We start from the raw sequence: 23,189 nt of genomic DNA on the forward strand, positions 1-23,189 counted from the left end.
TCCAATTCCAAACAAACAATGATTAAAATGCTACTTAGATCAAAAGGTACAGAAATGCTTTCATTCATTCTGTAAGTCAAAACCTACAGTTAGTTGCATTCAGATGTAAGTCATAAATTTCATCAAATAAAGCTGCCATTACGAGTCAGTCAAACTACGCCAAAGCTGAGCTGGCAACATGTCTTCCATCTTCTCAAACAAAAAGAGAATAGGTGCCATCACCCATCTCATAGTCTTGCATATTAAACCACACATCTTACAACCACATATTTGAATTAATCAAAAAGTTGCTTACTATCTTTGCAACTCGAGCCATTAACCCAGGATAATGATGCGTAGTGACAGATAAACCAGCCATGAAAGTGCACAAAAATCCAGTAAACAAGATGAAAAACGGCAATTCTCTTTTTGGATACACTGACAACTCATGATGAGCTAAAAAACAATAACACATTAACTGACAGAAGCTGAAAACATTAGCAACAAAAACAACACAACCCTAACAAAGCATTGTCTTACACATTCATTCCTGGTCATGCATTCATTTGCTTCTTATTCAATAAATATTCTCTTCAAAACTATCTTATCATTGTTAAACAAGACATACTTTCACAAATAAACTGACTTGAACAAAAATGGCACTAAAAATAAAGTTGCTTGCTGCTGTAGCATGAAAGTCCATATAAATTATATAACCCTCTGAGGCTCACACTGTGTAGACTTTGCTTGGCATAAAGTCATGTAAACCATCGTGACATTATAACAACATCAGTGCAGTAACAAGTCATCACAATAATCCTTCTTCACCTAGAATAACATCGAAATGACTTGTCTACACAAGTACCGTATGGTAATGACTGGATTCACATTTACGCAAACAGTACTATAAATAATAGCACATGTCTGGCTTCAATAAATACTAGATTTACAAAATCCCTCAATGCACAAGAATGCTATGCCACTTCTGGTAGGTTGCATACATCTCAAGAAAGTTATTTCTGTAGCTTAGCCTAGAGCACTGAAGAACCTGGAAACCTACCTGATAAGCACCTGTAAAAACAGTGTGAACTCATTTAGCCAACACTTCCAGTCACAAACAAAAACAAGACTTGAATAAGTAAACAATGAATAACTAAGAGTTCAAATTTCGTCACACTCCCATAGTGTCAAACCATATTAAGTCATTAAAATTTCCACTGGTAAATAACCACCAGCGCTGTAATGACACCCCACAACTTGCTATGGCACTTGATTCCACACATGTAAACAACCCATCTAGCACAAATAAAACTACTCAGTGAGAAACCTATGTACACGCACATGTTAATTGTAATACTGACTCACTAAAACCACATATTGCATCATTATCACTTTCAAGAAAGTCTTACAGTGTACATATACCATATTTCTTTACCTAAATGCCTAATTAAAAATATTTATGGCTCTAACGCCTACAGCAAACTAGCTAAATTCATTACCTAGCACAAGCACCTGCACTCCTGTCAAAAACTGTAGACTCAGAAAACTGACAAAATAACATTTTGTTAAACCTACAGTAAGAGTCAATGAAACAGATAACCAGGAAAAGACACTGCAAGAGTCAAAACTTACAAAGTCCTTGCAGGAGTATGAAACACAAAAACTGCATGTAAATAAGTATTTGTATTGCTGCATATGCTATTCAAACAACTACTAATTACTAATACTGTAGATGCGATACTGTAATACCGTAAAGTCACCAATAGAAGCCATCTTGAATAAAAACCCTCTAGATCAAGCCACCCTTTTGCCTAAAAACCCTTGCACCCAAGCTGCACACAAATAAAACCACGGTCATAAAATCCCTAACCAGAGCTTCCTCTTCTCAACCATGCTGGCTTGCCGCGGCCAGCTTGGCATTCAACTTGCGGTCAAAAAATGAAACAATGACAGACTAAAGCTTACCCTTGCATCTTGGAATGTTTGTACTTCACAAGACAGTAAAAGAATCATGAATGTCAGTCTGCAATTATTGCAAGAGAACTGAAGCAATATAACATCAGCATAGCAGCACTGAGTGAAACCCATCTTCCTGGAGAATTGACTTTTGAAGAAAAAGGAGATGGATATACTTTCTTTGCATCAGGTGTGCCCAATGGTGTAGCTTATCAAATCGAGTGCTGGTTTTGCAATAAAAATAGAGGTTGTGCGTCTGCTCAATTTTCTGCCTAAAGAAATCGACTTTTGTCTAATGACATTGCGAATAAATCTTTCCCAAAGGAGGTTTGCCACTCTTATTAGCACACATGCACCTACATTAACTGCCTCAGACTCATGCAAGGAACAATTTATGAAGAATTAATCAAGGTTCTTTATTCAATGCCTAGACAGGATAAGCTATTTCTTCTTGGAGACTTTACTGCTCATGTTGGTCATGACAGTAAAGCATGGTGCACAATAATTGGTCACCATGGTATAGGGAAGGAAAACTCCAATGGCGATTTACTTTTGAGAACATGTTCAAAATGTAATCTGGTCATAACCAACACCTTTTCCAACAGTCCAACAAATACAAGGCAACGTGGATACATCCGCGTTCGAAGCACTCGCACCATTTGGACTAACTACGTCATTGCTAGACAGTGTAATTTACAAAACATCAAGTTCACATGTGTCATGAGAGGTTGTGGTAGTTGGTCCGACCATCAACTTGTGAGATGTACCACATCTATTGTAATCAGGCCTAAACAACGCCAGCAGAGTGTTATGCCTGTGTTGAGTTACTACGCTTGGACCACACTAGACATCAACTTTGAGGCAGGATGGCAGTCCCTAGCTGATACAGTAGTTACGGATGACACTGAATCTTCCTGGCAAAGCAAAGTTTTGTATGTGTGCATCTGACATATTAGGCTATGCTAAACGTAAACATCAAGATTGACGAAACAACACTTTGATTCAACTGTTACTTGATAACATGCACACAGCTCATGTGGACTAGAATAACAAATCATCAAATGTCAAAAAACGGGGCTATGTAACTTTGAGACGAGAGGTGCAAGCTAAGCTGCGCTCCATGAAAGAAGACTGGTGGTTATAGAAGGCACAAGATTTACAAATGGCAGCAGACAAACATGATATGAAGACATTCTACTCTGGTCTAAAATCAGTTTTTGGACAACAATCAAAAGTACCACATCCATCTTATCTAATGATGGCTCCTCACCAAACATGAAGATATCCTTCAGACAGGGGCAAAAACCACTTTCATTCTGTGTATAAACCATTCATCTGTCGTAGACAATACAGTTTTGGATGAAATTCCATAGCTGGCAAAACAATTTCAGCTAGTGGGTAATCTAGATATTGGCGAAGTTATGGATGCAATTCAGCAAATTTCGTCTGGTAAGGCATGTGGGTCAGATGGTCTACCAGCTGCAATTTATAAACATGGAGGAATAACTTTGGTGAAGAAGTTGACTGAACTCTATAGTGCTATTTGACAGCAACAATCGATGTCTCAAGACTTTTAAGATGCCACTATTAATCACCTATACAAACGTAAGGGTGAACGCTCTGTCTGTGAGTATCTCACTCCTGTCTACTGCTGGAAAGATAATGGCTCACATTATTCTGAACAGACTCACCAATCACTTTTCTAACAGCGTATTACCAGAGAGTCAATGTGGCTTTTGCTCTGGTCGAAAAACCACTGATATGATATTCACAGCCAGGCAATTACAGGAAAAATGTTCTGAACAGCAGGAACATCTCTAATTGATCATTATTGATCTTACAAAGCTTTTGACACTGTCAACAGGAATCTCTTATGAAAAACTTCTTAAAATTGGTTGCCCGAGCAATCTTATTAACATCATTATATCTTTCCAAGACAGCATGTCATCTAGAGTAATTGACTCTGGTAATTCTTTAAAATCTTTTGAAGTTTGAACAAATAGTGTAAACCAAGGATATGCTCTTGCACTATTGCTATTCAATACCTCTTTCTCCATGATCTTGCATGTTACCTTCACGAGTTGTAATAGAGGTGTCTACATTCAATCATGCTTTGACGAAAGCAATTTCAATCTTTGTTGTTTCAATGCTAAAACAAGGTCAAAGACATTCTTTTACGAGATTTACTTTTTGCAGATGATTGTGCACTTGCTGTACACAATCTTGACATTCAATTCATCATCGACTGCTTTGCTCATACTGCACAACGTTTTGGCCTCATTGTCAGTCTGAAAATGACTGAAATAATGTTCCAACCAAGACCTGGGGCTCCAAACATACCTCCCTCCCGTTGTCAAAGTTTACTCCTCTTAAGACAGTAGACACATTTGTCTATTTGGGGAGCACTCTTTCTCAAACTCCTATTATTGATGCTGAGATATCATTGTGCCTACGTAAGGCTAGCACTGTGTTTGGAAATCTTACCGGATGTCTTTAACTAGTACGAACACGGCATTAGCATACCGATAGCTACAAAAGTAAAAGTATATCTGTCTGATAACCACTTTACTCTATGGATGTGAGAACTAGAAAGTGTACCAAAGGCACATCAAACAACTCGATCAGTTCCACAAGCGCTGTGATTGCAAATTTGAAACGGCAAGACAAATTGTCCAACACTGAGGTTTTGAAGAAGTGTATATGTCAGGACAAGAAATTCTGCTGATAAAGGCTTGACCTCGTTGGTGTGGCCACATCATTCGCATAGATGATAATAGATTCCCTAAGACAGTGTTTCACAAACAACTGAAACAAGGGTTTAGACCAGCTGGTGGTCTAAAACTTCGCTTTAAGGACAAACTGAAAGCAAATATGAAATCATGTGGCACTGGACTTTATGGAGATCCTACTGCAAACTCGACCAAGAATTTGAAGACAAACGTGTGCAACTTTAGCAGCAAGCATTACAACAAAAGAGGGAAAAGTGAAAAACAGTAGAGTCATCTGTGAGTGGCAATTACATCTGTGATAAATGCGGCCACTCTTGCTCAGCGTAAATTAGTTTATGGAGACACAAAGTCATAATTGAGCTTAGTGATATGAACTACTCATGTCATTATTAGATTATGGGTAATTGCATAATTGTCATTGCATCAAATTCCTTACACTTCCCTATATTCAGTTTTATTTGAAAATGACTATAGAAGTCATTCAAAGTAACAGACTGTCAGACAGAAACAGATTATCATCAAACTTAGCAAAACCAAACAAACATTGACATGCATGAATACACTCAATTGGTGACATCCTTGACATGTACCAATCTGAATCAACAATGCTGTTTGTTTTTCATAAGCTTAAAAGTACACAAAGACCTACCCATATCAATTAAATAATAATTATATGCACAATAATTCTTACCTGGAAGCAGATCCCGATCAGCATTCTCAGTGCAAGCTGGATATGGATGAAACAAATGTCCCTTGTCTAGAGGGTATGGTATAAGTCTAAAAGCTGCATAATTGAATTAATCAAACAATACCTGTTACAATGACAGAGAGATTACCTACCTCCTTCCCAAGTGCAATGAAGAAGTGAGAGTGCACCTTCCACACGCTTCCAGTGCTGCAGATGATGGAAAGCATATGCTACTGCTTCACTATCTCCCCTCTTAAGAATATGTTCAGGTGGTAACACAATGCTCTTCTGTTCCAGCAGATACTACAACCACACTTTAATTAGTACTGTACATGTGAAATGCAAACATATATGGTCTACCAATGGCAGTTATCAAAGACAACAAAACATCCTCCAAATACCTCCACACACATAAAACCTAAAAGGCTAGTTTCACTCTTCTCACATTTATCTCTGATACAAATAACATAGAATACTACTAGTTGTGAATAGCTTACAACTAATCCTTCACTATAGCAGAATACATGTACACATAAATATCTCACTTCTTATTACAGTCATGCAATAATTATCTCTAAGACAAACAATTCTAGTGACAATACATTGCACAAATCAACTTCACTTGGCAAACAACTCACTAGAGAACAAATACAAGCGTCAACTAAACGGTCAACTAAAACAGCCAACTAAACGGCTCCCGTGTTGGATAATGTTCAGTCTAAATCATAAATGGAAGTCAAATTAGAGAACAGCACCACTACTGTAGAGTAGAACCAGTATCTAGCACAAACAGCATCTAAATTTGACTACTACTGCTGCATCTGTCTGCTTTAACACACATTTAACATGCCACCTACTAGAATGTCATAAAACAAGTTTACTCAGAACTACAGAAAAAACTTAAATCTGGTACACTCTATAGCTATAGTGAGCAAAGCAACAGAACACATTATATCTTTACTGGTGACTGTTACTTTGCACTATGATTTCTCTGCTAACACATATTCTGACACATGTTGTGTATGAGTACGCAAAAGATGTTAAAAACAGAATTCATGGGTCCTGTATAATGTAACGCGCTACCGCAATAAAATGATGCAATGAAGTTCCATTCTCACAGTTCCTAGAGAAGTCATATGAATTCAAATATTGTGGTTAGACCAAGCATTCTATACGTACTACCTCAACTTGGATTACATACAGCATGTGAGACATAAAGTAGCAAGTGGACCACTATAGTAAACAAAGACAAAAGGTCTTCAAAACACAACACATATAGCCTTAGTGGAGGTTCACAAGTAGGTTATGGATGACAATGTGGTTACAACAATCTAAACTAAATATTCAATTAGAGCTCTTCAAAAATCAGTCATGACTAAGAATTCAAACAATTTGCTGAAACAGTACTCTCATCTGGTCATGCGCTAAACAAAGTCCAGACCAAATAAGAAATAACATTATAAGTTCACAAATTCATGTTATGGTAATTAACAATATACCATAGACAAGAAATTTTGGCAACGGTTTTATTTTGGACGATTTGGCAATTTAAGAGTGAATCACCAAAATAGAAAGCGTCAATATTATTTTAGTTTAGCTTCATTGCGCATGTGCACAACTGAATGACAAAATGGCACTGTACAGATACTTTCAGCGCAAGACTTTGAATGGCCTGCTTTTGTCATGATAAATGTCACGATAAATGTGATGGCCTCGAATGCAGCTTGGAACTTCATATAAGTCTCCAATGACTCCATGCTCCCAGTTGTATGGTATCCGTTTTCACGTGCACTACTAGCCTCGCATTGCCAGACCAGACAGACATCACATGTAGCAGATGAAGTGACATCAGAAGTTCACCAGCTTTGCAAATCGCCAAAATATAACTCCTCAAATTTAAATATAGTAATTTTGGAAGATTTCACCACGTTGCCAAAATTTCTCGTTCTATGATATTACTTACCGAATAAGATGATTTATTGGCGGAGACAATTTATTTTGGTAAATTGGCAGATTTTCAGAAAGAGCCAATATAAATTTTACCATTAATTTGGCCACCGGGATATGTTGACCTCATCACCCACATGGATCGGATATCTACCTAATTGTGATGTGACGATATGTCATGCAGATGAGGCCACAAGATGGTAACACCTGCTTGCCTTCTGTTGTGCCTATACTCCATCTAGCAGGGAGGTTAAGAATGAGAATGAGGCCGTGAAGCTTTCGATAAAGCAGGAGGCGTCATGCAGGTCACGTTCTTTGCACTGACACATCAATCCTTCATCAATACAGCAGTTGGAGACCAGTAAGTTAGGGAAATGTGATGGCCACAAACGCAGCTATTAATCACAAACTTCTCCATTAGCCAGCCACATAAATGTAGTGGGTAGGGACTATTGTACATATCAATATCAAACAACGATGACCACCGCCAAAATACAATCCACCAATATGCTGCTCTGTCAACTTGCAAACCGCCACAATAAATTCCCGCCAATGTTTCTTCTTATACGATATTTAACTGTAACACTAACATGCAAGTATATTGAATCACTTGTAATAGCAACTGTCAACAGCAATCTGACTTCATTTGTTTGAAAAAACTACAACAACCAAAGTGGATTCTACAAGTATTTTATTTTATCTTTATACAGATATACAATTGTTTCTTGATTTGCTGCTTGTTTGCATACCCTATAAATTATTTCTGTAAATATCAGGGCCGTAGGAGCCGGTCCGACTGGTCTGGCCATGGCCAGACCACTTTTTTCTAAATGAACTTTCACCAGAGGCCTAATTCAGAGCCGTAGGAATTGGTCTGGTCAGTCCGATTTTGGCTGGGCTATCTTTCAAAAACTTTACTTCAGAGAGTCAACGATTGGTGAAACTTCTCGTGAAAATATAGGTGATTAAATAACTAATATATTTATAGTTGAAACAAAAGTCAATTATAGCATCTTGACTTAATTAATTGCATTTACGCTGCCTTGAGGTCATTGCATAGCCAAGTATTAAAGTAATTATTAGTAAACAAAAGCAATTATTCAAGAACCAGTTGTGCAATAGACTATGCTCCTACAGGCCTGAATATGACCACTCCATCAAACTACTCCTAAAAGCTCACAAACAAGAAGAAACAACTAAGATATATAGCTGTTCTCCTTTAGATACCAAGCAAATCCGAATTGTATACTGACCTTAGGTACATGTGGATTAAATTCAACAGCTCGATGAATTGCATCAACAGCAGTCATTTCAGTAGAACTCAGTCCTCTTCTAGATGCATTTTCTAGACTAAACCTACTTGAGTACACAAAAGAAAAAACACAACAAGAGTTAATCAATATGTTAATAAAGTCCCTCTGTCAAGCAACTTGCATTAAGTGCACATGCATTTTTCATATATTAAAGCTTGCAACACTGTTTTAACAAGTACATGTACTACTCCAGCTTAGACAATACGTAAACAAAGAAATTCTTGTTTGTAAATAAAAAACCATGATTGTGCAACACTGTCTCTACAACAAACTGTCCAGATCCAACTTATGCAATTTCAAAGCCACATGACTACCTTCCCACATGCACATTCTTAGCAAAACAACTACAAATGCGTATATGATACCCTTTACATGCTGCTGGCAGTATTTCATAAGTGCAAAACCATTTGCTTCAAAAAAGTAACTATTTCAAAAATTTCTGTTTAGCAACGTTCAGTTAACATTGGAACTACATAAACTGTTCCATAATATGATCAGACAACAAAAAATCCACATTGAATAATAACTATCACTATAACCTAAAATAAAAAATTTTCATAACTATAAGCCATTATAAATACCATGATTAATTTATCATCTTGATACCTTTACAGTTAAAGTAATAAAAGTCTGTCAATCGTTTATCCCATAATGCCTAAGGCACGTGCTAATTATTACCATTTACTGCATCATGGCAAAAATTTTCAAAACCAATAAAAAAAGTATAACTAGTGTAATCAAAACACTTAGCAATGCCAAAAATGAAAAAGATCATAAACCTGTTGCATAATTCACATCTTTACAATCAGTACTACAGTGTAAGCAAGTAGACAACAAAGCTTAAAGCAAGTAAACAGCAATAAACTCTAGTATATTTAATAGTCACTGAGAGGTAGCAAAGCAAATGTATTGATCTTGTCGTTTGCTATCATGCCTGAGAATGCATAAAATTAATTAAACAAATTTCCCCAAGTCAGTTTTATGACTATAAAATTATAGATTATCTATAGCCAGTTGATGTCAATATAACACATTTTGTCCCAGGCAACAAGTTATATTAGTTTTCTGGTTTCACTAACTACAAGAAAAGACATAAAAATTGATATCAATTTATTGTTTAGAAATGTTGCTTTGGTAGTCAAATATGTGCATGAGTTTTTAGGGTTTAATCATACTTTAACAAAGCTATTTTTAGCCCTGCCTTTCGTAGCCAATTTGTAGCTACCAGACATTACAATGACTGGTAGGCATGACTGCAATAGTCTTATGTATGTATCAGTGACTGTTTACTTTCTCACGTGAGTGTACAGCAGGAGCTCAACACTTGAACAGTACAGAACTTTCGTCCATCAGTCATTGGCTAGCTTGCTCTAGTAGTCATTTAGTGTTCAATTATATTCAGCTAACCAGCTGAAGTAGAAAAATGTTTACACCTACTATGTGCCATTAAGTTAATGCCACATTTCCTAAATGGATTCTATACTATGGCATACTACGTATTGACTGTAGTAAACTCCACCAAGGAGGTCATATTTTCATCACCAAAGGTTATGTTTTCACTCATGTGAGTTTGTTGGTTTGTTTGTTTGTTTGTTTGCTTGTTTGTAAGCAGGATTACTAAAAAATGTGTAGATGGATTTTGATGAATTTTGGCAGGATATAGAACTTTGATACGAACACTCACTTAGGTTTGGGATTAATCCAATGTTGTTTAAATAGTCGTGTACATGCTAAGGTGAACACAGAGTCTTTCAAATAGCTGCCATGAAAAATCTATTAATGGCATTATGAGGAAGTAACTGAACTGCCTTGGCAAAGTTTGTGCTCTCTAGTACTACTGTAGTTCAAAATAAGCATACTTATCATTACATGTTCAATTTCCAAAATTAAAAACTCAATAGTGCAGAAATGTCCAGGAAACATCATCAGACACCAAAACAATATTTCAATACCTGCAGACCAACTGCACAGACAGAAACAATAATATTTTCATTGAAAGATAAATTCCTTACTTTTCACACACAGAACGAGTTTTCAGCAGAGCCACTGTGTAGCAAATAGTAGCAGACTTTGGCAGGTTTATGTCTACCAGAACACAACGTTCATCTACCTACCACTTTACTACGTTGATTTAATCACCAACCATCGTATTTGGCCAGAACTTGCTATCAAAGACAACCAATTACTCGCTTTACCAAATGATTTTGATTACACAAAAAGGTACAAAAACAGCCATTCACCTGGACTTCTGAGTATGCTTGCATCTCAAGTAGAACTTCCACAAGATTCTCGTGAACATTCAAAACACTGATCATTGGAAACTCCTTAATTAGCTACACCACAACATGACATAACTGTAGCTTTAAACATAACTCGACTAAACTACAGCAACATGTTAAGAGTTACAAAAGACCTTCTTTTGAAGTTATCTGTATTTTTCAAACGTTCAAAAGCAGCATCATAAAAAATAACACATTACAATCCACAACAAACCAAACTACTACAGCACATGCATGGAATAATAAGCTAAATTTCAGAAACCACAAAAATTGTACGTTGCAGTCACCATCAGCTCAGAATAAAAGCTCAGTTACTAAAGCCAACCAGTCATCACAGAAGTTCAACGTCATAGTGGCATGGCAGAAAACACTGAAGGACACTGAGCTATCCATGTCTAACTTAGACAAAGTAGCACAGCTTAGCATTAACCCTTAGGGCAGATATTGCAATCTGAACTCCTCACATATTAATTAATACAATAAAAATAAACAGTTCCACCCATAGTTGTTTGCTCAAGTAAGCCTTATAGGATTATCTTAAACATAACATGGCTTTGTACTTTGAACAGACCATGACCAACAGTCATGCTCCTATAACTGCACTGACCTTAATTAAAACACTAGCAGCAAACTACAAGCAAGACGTCAACAAAACCTAATAGCACCAACTCTAATTGCCTGTTGAAAGGAAAAGTCAGTACATTTAAAAACCCTAGCACATTCACGAAGTACTAGTATTCATGTTGCTGCTAAATCAAACCGACATTAACTCTATACCATACATCTTTCATAATTTTAGCAGCTTCACGATAACGCCCAAGCTTCCTTGCACACATGCCCAACCTCCGTTTGATGTAAATACACAGATTAGTCTCATGTTCTACAACAAAATCAGCAATTACGCACTACTCATTTAACAAATAACCAATAAAACTTAGATATTTACTTTGATGGGGATCAGGTACACTGTCCTTATGACCTTCTCGAACCATTTGTTGAGTACGTTTAATCTGAGATTCAACTGAGCGAAGCGCATGCTTAAAGAGCTTCTCGACCTGGTCATACACATATAATGAAAAAACTAACAAACCCCTCTACAGTTAGACACCTCAATAATGGTCTGTGCTTTCTCTTCAGCCACCAGTATTAAAGCAGTTGTGCAACTATAAAAACATAATAAAAATAGAACTTCAGTTTGTAGAATAAGATCTAGCACAATCTAAGAGCTATGTGCAAAATTGCTGTCATTTGCAGAAGAGCCCAATTTCTAATTCTCAATTCCATACTGTGCCAGAACTTTTACACACCACAGTTGCTATATTATCCAACAACAGTGTTCCCAGAAAGCACAACTGTCTAAGAAAGTTGAGTTCCATAACTCTTTAACATGCATATATTGTGCATAAAGCGCAGATTCAGACAATCCATGGATAGCCCAGTACAATCTATGGATTGCCTGTACAAACTAGTCTCGTACCAGACCCTCTCACACCATCGTGCCCGGTTCCTGTATGACATGACAACTCCACCAATACAAACCAGCATACCTGACCCTAACCTTAAACCCTAACCCTAACTCTAACCCTAACCCTAACTCTAACCCTAACCCTAACCCTAACTCTAACCCTAACCCTCAAATTACCTGGAAAAACTAGAAATCCACGGTTTGTCCATATCCACGCTTTGCACATAACATATACATACAAAAGGCCTTAATGCTACTATAACATGTTCCCATCAATTAAAACAGTGAAGAAGACGAAAGAGATGTTAGCTAATCTCTTGCACATGCTCTAGAGCATAGCTAACCACACTTTATTTTTCTTCAATCAGAGAGTGTTCATGTTTGTCCCCAGCACCACTGTAATACTACAAATACAGAAGGTACTAAATATTTAAGTGTACCGGCTCTTTGTAAAGCTCTAACTCGGCTGACCTTAAGCAAACAAGTTCTTAGTGCTATACTTCATTTCAAACCTACAATCAATATCTTAAATGCAAACGTAACAGAAGCTGTGTTTACACCGTTGCTTGTGAGCTTTCTGAAAATCACCATATCTATAGCATTGTTGTGAAGAATTACAAATTTAGACATTATTTTCCTTATAAGTGCACTACTTGTAAATGTATCTAAAATTATACAAAGTGACTGCTGTTTCACATGACCACAAAGTAGGTAAATGGTCTGTAGTCATCAAAGTATAGTAGCAACAGTCATCACACACAAGATATAACAGGGATGCCCAAGGCTTTAGCAACCAGGGCCCCCGCACAAGCTTTAGGTTGTCTGGAGTCACGCCCTCTTACCACGGAACCTTAAGACATATAATATCCAACTAAATTAGCCTGTTGTTTCACATAATTGTGCAATTGAGCAGACTATTACCTAACTGCAAGCTAATCAAAAGATGAGCTAAAATTTATTCAAATATAATTGATTAATTAATCAAAGTTTAATCAACTGGTAGTCTTCAACTACTCACTCACACAAAGCTGACACATGCCAGAACCCTATACGTACGCATTGAACTTGGGGTCTCTAGACAGTATAGAACCAGAAATCCTCTGTGTATGTATGATCATTGCTCAAATAAAGATTTTAAGAGCAACAGGTCAGGGGCTTCATTTGGCAATCTCTGTATAAGTATTGCAAGAGGTTATGCAATGTTAAAATGTCACGTGACCTTTACAAATGCTGATTGGTCAATATGAGGTCTTCTATACATGATAGAGACCTCTCGGCTGTGATAGAGACCTGCAGTTTGATATGAAGACTGTAGTCCAGAGCAACTAACATAAAGCACTTAGGACTCCCTCTATTGAATTGTCTCGTTGATAAGTCCTCAGGCTTTGGGTCACTAACATTGATAGATCTCTACAACTATGCTCTAACTATTACTTAAGTTCCCATATACATATTGTAATACAGGAAAGTGACTTTGCATTCGCAGTTGCAGCCAGGTAAGTTCTGTTGTTTATTTCTGACAAGACCTGGAAATTGCAAACATGAATTACACTGTTCTGGTAAAAATCTTTCAAAAACATTTAGCAGATTTGATTGGCAGTTTGTCCATTGTCTCTGGTTGCCATGTATGACAAATCACAAATACTGCTTGGTGATTGGATCATACTAAGACATTGTCAGCCAGCCACACAAATAGTCACAAACCAGAAGTCAGTTAACCCCTGTAAGTTTTGAGTGTGCTACTCGCTAAGTCATGTGACTTTACGAAGTCCCATTTCTTATGGCTCATAGCTGAAATAAATAATTAATTAATACAAGTTCAAGCAAAACGACAAGATTTGCATAACTCACTATTCCTACAAAATTCAAAGATCTTGGCTAAGTACCATACACTAAAACTACAGTACAATTCAGCATCTCCTCATAACTAAAATGTATAAACGTAACAGCTCTTTAATTTGTCATTTTCTTAAGGATGCCTGACTTAGAAACACCGTGAGCTCAGCCATGATAAGATTATCACCCTACTTCCATTCCAAATAATAACTCACTACTACAAGGCAAAATTTCTCTGACAAAGTAACTGTGGTAACAACAAAACCCCACTGTCATTATCTCTGAATGAATAAACTTGCTGCCCTTCATCTGACTTCAAGTCTGCCACCATGTTATAAATTACACATGCCTTATGTTACCTTGAATTCACTAGTAACTCAAACTAGCAGCTATACTAATCTTCACATTTTGATAATATGCTATTAAAGTAATGTAACTAGTTAAAGATGCAAAGCATTGTTGGGGCAAGCCTCAATGAGAACAAACAGACCCGAAACACAGTGATTTGTCATCACAGAGAACATGCACGTCTAGGTACAGTGCTAACATAAATTTCTTTGTAGTTTGGAGTTCTAGCTATAGCCTGTTTGCTTCTTGTAGTAGTCCTGTGGAGTGCAGCAATTAGTTGTGAACATCTTCCTCTCTTGATGTGTCAGCTAAGAAAAATGTATGTACAAACTTGAAGTAGACACAAATCGATTAATTCGTACACCTCCGCAACACAGAACGCAAACCACTTTGTCGTGTGTATGCTTATAGCGTTTGTAGATACCCTATCAAAGAAATTTATCTGTAAATTTTGTCCGCTTCAAATCAAGCTACAAGTACCATTTCATTTACAGCCAGACCTGGACGCTCACGTTTGGACATCACGAAGAACATGCACGTACAGATAGAGCGCTAATGTAAATTTGTTTGTAAAAGTGATGTGTTCTCACATTTAGTTGCATTTTTGGCCGCCGTTAACAAGCCATCTCTAGAAGCTCTAGCCTGTTTGCATTAGTCCCGTGGGGCTGGTGCACAGCAACCTGGAGAGCCGTGTACAGCTACGTAGTACACTTACATCTGCATTGTGACATCACAAACCATCATGTCTGTGATTGGCTCAAAATCAACATTATTTCCGGTTGGTCACACGTATGTACCATCACACACATCTCAACACAGTACAGTACACATAGGAAGGGCCGTGCAATAATTATTGTGGGTAAAATACATGTTCATTAGATACATAGAAGTATTCAGATATACTTTGGATCAACCATAAGAGCTTCCTCAGCCAAACCGATCCGAAGACTGTCTTCTTTTTCCCGCCATGCCTTGAACATGACTACAAAAGAAATGCTTATTACATTATATTGGCTTGTACCTCAGTAAATCAATTAATCATCATGCATGTAAAAGACACTCTCACTCACTAGCATCAGCTTGAATGTCACTGTCAAGATCTTGCTCACGAGTGAAGAATGACTAGTAAAGTTCAAAATGTTTGTACTTTCATAAGTAAAAATTGTTGCAATTGTGTAACTAGCCAGAACATTATAAATTTATATAGTATTATCTGTAAACTAACCAGAAGGTTATGAATACTATCACTTAAAATGAATTAATCAATCAAAAAAGTACTACCATAAAAGATCTCATTTAGGCGCCATTCTACTGTCCATTCCCATAATATTGGAAGTGAGTAATGAAGTAGAGGTCACACTAGGTGTGCTCATTTGAGTACTAAGAGCTGCTCCAGTTGGACCATGTTACACCAATTATCTTAAATGGTTCCAGTTGCTGATCTGTTGGTCTTACAAGATAATTGGATAATAGACATTGCTCCACCGGTTTGTCTTTCATATGCACAAGTATTATCCTTCCGTTTTGTTCGTAGGAAGGGCTTAGATAATTTGATAAACAGAAATGCCAGACCTAGCAGTTTCTAACAATACCGAGATCATTGGAAAGTCCAAAACAGCGGAGATATTGATGATTTTCAAACTTCACACTTATGGGGAACAAACAGTAGGTTAGTCGCTTTTTGATGCTAGAACTATTTTTCTGGGTTCTGAAAGAAGCGCCTTTCAGATACTGCATAACGTGTTATTTTCGGTGTTTTAAAAGTTTGATATTGTAGAAGCAAATACCGTTCCGTGTAACCTAATTTCAAAAAGATAAGGCACAGATTTGAAGAAGAGATTTTGGGTGTCAAGTGAGATCTATAACCGATTGCCCACTATGTATGATGTCATAAACATGGTGCACCTTGGCTCTTGCACTTGTGGGTTGCTCTAGAAAGAATCATTGTTTCTTCAAGCAAGCGGTTCTCATTGCTGCGGGAAAAAACTTCCAAAAGTTTGTGAAGTATCCAGGTTACTCCCATTCTATCAATGCCTTCTGCACGTGGAGTACAGCACTTAGAATTTTAGGTGGTATCTTATTTTAGGTAAAGAAAAGTCACACCGAATTACTGAAAATAGAATAACACTGAAAATAACACATTATACAGTACCTAATTATTTTTTGAAAGCGACAAGTAATTGTAACCTGTTTGGTGTCCAATGTCTGCTGCAATGAGCTGGTCAGTGGTCTGGCATTAAAGACAACTGCAAATAACTCTGTCAGTCCAACAACAGTGCCCTCATCAGCTACTTTGAATTCCTATTATAAAGTCGTCTCATCATTCTTCAATCACATTTTCTTCCTGCGTACACTTAGTTTGCAAGGATTGTGATTAGACTCATTAGTGAAAGTGATGACAGTGGTAGTAGTGACTGTGTAGAAGACTAGACTACTAACACCAGATGTGTGTTACTGTTTGTGCTGTTCTGGTGCCATTATTGACAAACTGCAATGGTATCTACCACGTTGGTATGTTGGGTTGAGTTGTTGTTCAGTTCTTCTGTAAAAGCGGGTATCACTATCAACCATTTATGCAACAAAGCTGATTCTTACACAAAACTTCTCGCTTGCAACAGAGCAAGTCCATGACTACTCAAATTTGTCATTGCAGAGCATGGGTCCCTCTTGAGAAACTGACCCCCTTTCAAGAACCTGACCCCTCCTCCTTCCCGAGTAAAAAATCTCAATGACAATCATTACACCTTCCAGTTCATTCAAACACACGCCCACACCAGTCCTGTGTAGACTGTATGTGTCGTCGCCCTCTGCAACCCTTCCAGTGATCGAAGACTTCTTGCCGATTGAAGCCTCTCATACATCATTAGCTTTTCTCTCTAAATTCTGATTGTGTTTGCACCGAATCCAATCTACCCATTTCCTGCACTGAGCACTACACGGGGAGTGTGTTGACTTCTCCCTCAAAATACTGCACATCTGCTCGCATACACCGTTACCTACTGCGCATATATCTACGCTCAGAAAGGAACCGTCTGAATCCAGATGCCGTCTGAATGGTAGCTCTTGTTTTATTAACTACATCAATTATCATGTGCATTCAATATATTTCTTTACTTTCTTAAAGAATATCAGAAAGGAATGCAAACAAGTGTAAAAACACTTTAAAATCATGAGAAACATGTAGGGTTGTCGTATGAAAAAGAATAGAAACAAGACATGTAGGGTGTGCCGTGACACTTTTCATGAAGTCACTCATACAGACTGAGCAATACATCACACCTACATCTCACCATTTCTAATACTGTAAATCAAAAAAATTTCGTATGCAGAAACTTAGGTAAGTGTCCAAATTTGCCATTTCATAAGCAGCCAACTTTCGTAACAGTTGATGAACACTTTTCTGTGCAGAACATCAACACATAATCAACAGAAAATCAAAACCACAGCACCGTGCGTAAATATCTGCTATTGCTCAGAGCACCAAAAGTTAGTAAGCAGTTAAGTTTAGTAAATCTGAGATCGCTTACAAAATTTACGAAAGTTTGATGCTTACAAAATTTGTTGATTTACAGTAACACTGCATTATATACCCTAATTAGAAAATGGTGCAAAATGTAAGGATGATGTATTGCTCAGTCTGCATGAGTAAATTTATAAAAGATGTCAGCACACCCTACGTGGTCTCGTTTCTACTCTTTTTCACACGACAACCTTACATCTTTCTAATTTTTTCAAAATGTTTTTATACTTGTACAATCTCAAGTGTCACTTGAGATCAAACTGAGGTGCCTTCTGAGATCAAAATTACCTTAGCAGTCTCTATTAAAATGATGCACGGGGCACCTAAATTCGAGCCTTTAGGGTAGGTATCCATGCCATTCCAGCAAATGAACCTAGTGAAACCAAGTCATATGTAAAAGAACAAAATATGTGTACCATTGTAACACTTAAATTGAGATGTTACTCTAAAATGCTTAATAATTCACTCACATTAATATCATTTATCTGACAAGCAATTGTGTGCTTCTTGGTAACGTATTGCACCTTGTCCAACACTATTCACTTACTAATAAATCTTATGTTTGTATCAAGTTATGTGCCTGCTGCTGCAGTCAATCTATAATAGAAGCTTGGTTGGCTGCTCTCTGTGGTTTCCCTCCAGCTACTAGCCCTGGTGGTTCAAAATTGCTCTGTCAGTATCTTCTAGATGCCATTGAACGCCTGTGTCTTCTGTAAAGATCTCAGACCGACTAACACATTTCATGTGTTTTCTTCTTTCTGGTCAGGCAGGCACTTGGTTAGCTCTCTGGCTTACAGAAGCACTGCTAACTGCTCTATACAAGAAGCAAGGTGACATCAGGCCTATTGCAGCAGGAGAACTTTTAAGACGCCTTCCCAATCGTCTCTGCAGCATAGCAGCTCAATCATTCCCACTGCCCAAGTTGGTGCTGGTATTAACTAAAGGCAGGCTAGAAGCTGCTATTCACTGTCTTTCCACCTTCATAGAATCACATGTGGATAATCAGAATCTCTGTTGTCCGACATGTACCTGCTTTAGTTCAGGAGCTATTAGTGTGGTCTCAATGGTCATATAACTAATTGCCATGGAGCACTTCGTTTTGGGAAAGATGTCACCAGATCATCAGGGGGAGTTAACAAGGCGCTCTTGGTCCTCTTCTTTTTCTTCAGTCATCCTGGAGCTCCTTGATGATATTATGATATACCTAATCTGCACATCTAGCTTTCGTACCTAGACGATGGCACCTTTGTTAAAACACAGTTCTGTAGCTGTGTTCCTAGATTTACTGTCATCAAAAGGTCCCTCTCATGGCTTTAATACACACATATAAACATGTGAGGTATTCTGACCTTCAGGTGACATTTCCAGAGTTCCCTAGAGAATACGAAGTAATTAGGTTTGGGAGATGCAAAGTATTTAGGAGCTCAGGTTGTTGGCTCTGATTCGTTCCTCAATCAATCATTTGCCAAACAAGCGACTAGGTTCTCTCCTGTCAGAATCATCTGCTTTTGAATTCCTCAAAAGCAACATCACCAGGTGGAATAGAGAGACGAATAATAAAGTGGACCTACTGTCCAACAGATGACAATACAGTGGATTGACAAACATGTGACTTGTTGCTAGTACGTGGTTTCCATGTCAAGCTGTCAACAATCACTCAAAAAAACCCACAGAACTGTTCATGGTTTTAACATGACATCAAATCTCTTCTCACACTTAGGGTGCATTGTTTAATTCTATTCCCACTGTTCTGGAATATTCCAACTCATTCTAATTCGAACACAACAAACTCACATTCATGTATCCATTCCGGATTGTGGCGGATTATCTCCCAGAGCATCCGGGGATAAGGTGTATTTGTGCAAGATAGACGCTGAACAAACTATTTCTTCCTCTGCTACTGCTAAACTTGCTAGAGGCATTAAGTGACAGCAAAAGTAGTGAAGAAAGCAGCGGAAATGAAACAATAAACTTCCAACTGGCGTACAGTACGTCGTCAACTTTCTCCATGACCTTGAGTTAGGAAGTGGAAATAATAGCCAAGTGGATACTCAGTCATAGAATACAAGTTAGGCTGACTTTTGCGCCATTCAAAGAGTCATGCCATTTAACAGTGTAGCATTGAGCATGTACTGTTTGCAGTTTGGTCAAAACAAGCAGGGTATTCCTTTCATTCTCACACCTCTAGTAAACCAACCTCAAACTAAACCTAAGTAAACCAGTCAACAGAGTGGTTTCATCGGAATAGTCAACTGGCCATTCTGGAACAGTTTTCAAATGATTATTCCCTTGTATTCTCATTCTGGAATGGTTAAAACAGAATAAACGAACGTGCCCTTTTCGAGTACAACTAATAGCCAGCAATCTGAGTAATCATACACTACAAATCACTTAGGGCGCATTTCCACTAGAGCCTAAACCGGTTTAACAAGTGGTTTAAGCTAAGAATTGACCTGTTTCCACCTGCACTAAACCAGTTATAGTTTAAACCTAAACCGCTTTCTTAAACCTACTTCAAAGTAGGTTTAGCGAAGTGGTTTAGGTTTAACTGTCACATGACAGCAGCGCGCTATTTTAGATGGCTTCTGACAACGCTCTTTTGGATAATATTGACTATTTTACTGGGATAGGATTGCCCTAGAAGATGTAAGGGTCGCTAACTTGGGGAAAGAAATCAGCAGCTACGGAGAGAGAGAAGACGGTGTCCTTGGTCATCGTCATGCAACTCCTACCAGCAGATGCCGAATCAGTGACAACCAACAGTTGCTCTGACTTGGCGACAGAGCAGCCCAATACTTCGAAATAAGGCGTTCATACACAGTTTGTCTTGTACATCCCGGATGTGCAAGTTCCTAGTGGAAACAGTCGCTTTCTTGAACTGGTTTAGTTTTTAAATGCGTTTAAGCTAAACTAGTTTAAGGTGCAGCTAGTGGAAACACGGCCTTAAATACAGCTAGTTTAGTGTTATCACAATAAATTACCTAAGTCTTGAGGCTTGTCCTCGATCATTAGCCTTGGCTTCACATCAGCCAACTATTAACTATTCTCGAGAAGTCCTCAGACTCTTGTAATTTATCTTGATAATGTTCCCAACCATAATTTAAGCATGGCAATATTTAGCTATATATAAAATTTGCTTCTGCAGCCCTGACAGGAAGCAAACATGCATCTCCAAAACAACATTGCAGTGTCACTTAATATTAAACAAGTTGACCCACTGCAAATCAAGCAATAGAATAATCAGCAATTAATAAAATTTTACAAATTTTAAACATTCACCTGATAATCTTGAATTGTCAAATCCATATCATGTGTTGTTAATGCCTTGCTTCCAGTTGCTTCCAAATACCTACTCAATTCAACATGGAGTTGCACAACATACATACTGCTTCACTGTCCACACACCTGGAATACTCAGCACCTCGAAACAAATTCATGGGATTGCGCCATACCTTGCAATCTGTGAGAAATACATAAAACAATTGAAAAGAATTTCAGTATGCACTTTCCACTTAGTATAAACCTGGTGTTGTGGGTAGAGTATCAGCTCCACCAAGAATAGGAGTAAGATAATGAAGAGACAAGGATTCAATAAATGACTGACCATATCTTCGATAATACAGCCATTCGAACATCTGCAACACACAAAAATATACATTGTCTAGCAACGTAAGAGCGAAAGGATTAGTACCAGTATTAAACATGAAATTAGTGAAGAAGTTCCTGTCAGTGCCACATAGAACTTTGGCGACAAACTGTTCAACACAACTGCCGCTAATAAAGAACAAATTAGAAAATAAAGAGTACTCATGACCACTGAACTAGTGCTAGATTACATATAGCAATAAAATGAAACAAATCTTATCCATGAAACTGGAGCAGTCAACACTACTACGTTTGAACTTAAATCTAGAACTGACAGAGCACTTTAGCAGTTTGACTGTCAGAGCGGGCCACAGGGGCCATGTCCCCCCAATCAGCAGCCTATTGTCACTATATATAAAATAGGTCACCGTGAAAACAAGCTACAAATGGAAAAGAACCAGGAGCTCCAATAAACGCCAAAGCTAGACTTGCATGAAGGTGATGAGAAACAGACATGCAACAACTAGGCGCCTAACAGATCTTCTTAGAACACTCCAATTTTAAATGAGACTGCTTGTACATTGGTTTTACATTCCTGTGTTTGTACGATCACTGCAAGAGAGGAACACACAGACAGATACTATATCACAGACAGTCAGACGAAGAGACAGACAGACAAGCAAAGACACATTAAGACTGTGTCCGCACTAGATCTGCTCTAAACTAGTTTAGACTAAAACTTGTTTAAATCTAAACCTGTTTAGTTGAGAGCGTTCACACTTGGCTTTCTCATGTATGGGACAGACTAGCAAATCGTTGTGTCCTACATTGCAGCAACTCTCTCTTTCATTCCTCTGACTGCCTGAGGCGCTGTCTATTCCGAATGTCCCATTAGAAAGTAAATAAGACCAAAACAAGGGCTACACTTGCAGCAGCCATCATTAGTTAACATGAACACGTGTTAAAACCTTGAACTAAACTACCTCCAACTAGGTTTAGCAAAATTAACAATTAAGCTGCCAACTAAACATGTATAGTGCTAATGCAGAAACGCTAAGTTTTAAACATATTTAGATCTAAACAATTTTAAAATTAGTTTGCTCGTGCTCTAATACAAACAAAACGACAGGTTTGAGTCCACTCTCAAACCAAAACAACAATTTCCCTGTCTTTTTATTTTCTACCAGCAACTCTATTCAATCCCACTGTTAAAAAGCTTCAATTTAGTATCATCACTTTCTAGTAATTTTCAACTGCGACACAGCAGCTGAGCTAGAATTAAATTTTCATCTTCAGATTTATAAACACTACAATGAGAAAAATCAACCTAGCCTCCCCAAAATTATTGTATACGCTAGAGGTAACAAAGGTTTATTCTCACAGTAAGCGATATTCTCACGCAGTCCCAACGGAGTTTTGACCAGCCACAGAAAAAAGGCGACCACTAGAAACCACACGCCCCACAAATACGACCACGACCAGCCAATCCACCACTTTACGCCTGTCTGCACTCCAGCACTCTCCTCCTCTGTCTGACTCTCGTT

General features: G+C 37.8%; 1 protein-coding gene across 2 annotated transcripts; it reads right to left on the reverse strand.

The window, feature by feature from the left end:
* LOC134196222 (protein ST7 homolog) lies at window positions 1-23,114 on the reverse strand. 2 transcript variants are annotated; one of them, XM_062665301.1, is made up of 18 exons: window positions 23,027-23,077; window positions 21,752-21,834; window positions 21,584-21,695; window positions 21,466-21,520; window positions 21,340-21,409; window positions 15,611-15,662; window positions 15,444-15,522; window positions 12,000-12,054; window positions 11,838-11,946; window positions 11,674-11,771; window positions 10,853-10,945; window positions 10,756-10,777; window positions 10,625-10,697; window positions 8,553-8,655; window positions 5,505-5,655; window positions 5,356-5,448; window positions 296-435; window positions 1-234 (listed from the first exon to the last, which is right to left on the reverse strand). In XM_062665301.1, the coding sequence occupies exons 3-18, from the start codon at window positions 21,693-21,695 to the stop codon at window positions 139-141; spliced, it is 1,401 nt and encodes a 466-aa protein (XP_062521285.1). In that variant the 5' UTR covers window positions 21,752-21,834; window positions 23,027-23,077; the 3' UTR covers window positions 1-138. The 2 variants fall into 2 exon arrangements, with proteins under 2 accessions (XP_062521285.1, XP_062521284.1); XM_062665300.1 differs by lacking the exon at window positions 21,752-21,834 and having other exon boundaries at window positions 8,553-8,658; window positions 23,027-23,114.
* Between the last annotated feature and the right edge of the window lie 75 nt (window positions 23,115-23,189).

The sequence above is a fragment of the Corticium candelabrum genome, chromosome 21 (genome assembly GCF_963422355.1).
Source record: "Corticium candelabrum chromosome 21, ooCorCand1.1, whole genome shotgun sequence".
NCBI lineage: Eukaryota > Metazoa > Porifera > Homoscleromorpha > Homosclerophorida > Plakinidae > Corticium > Corticium candelabrum.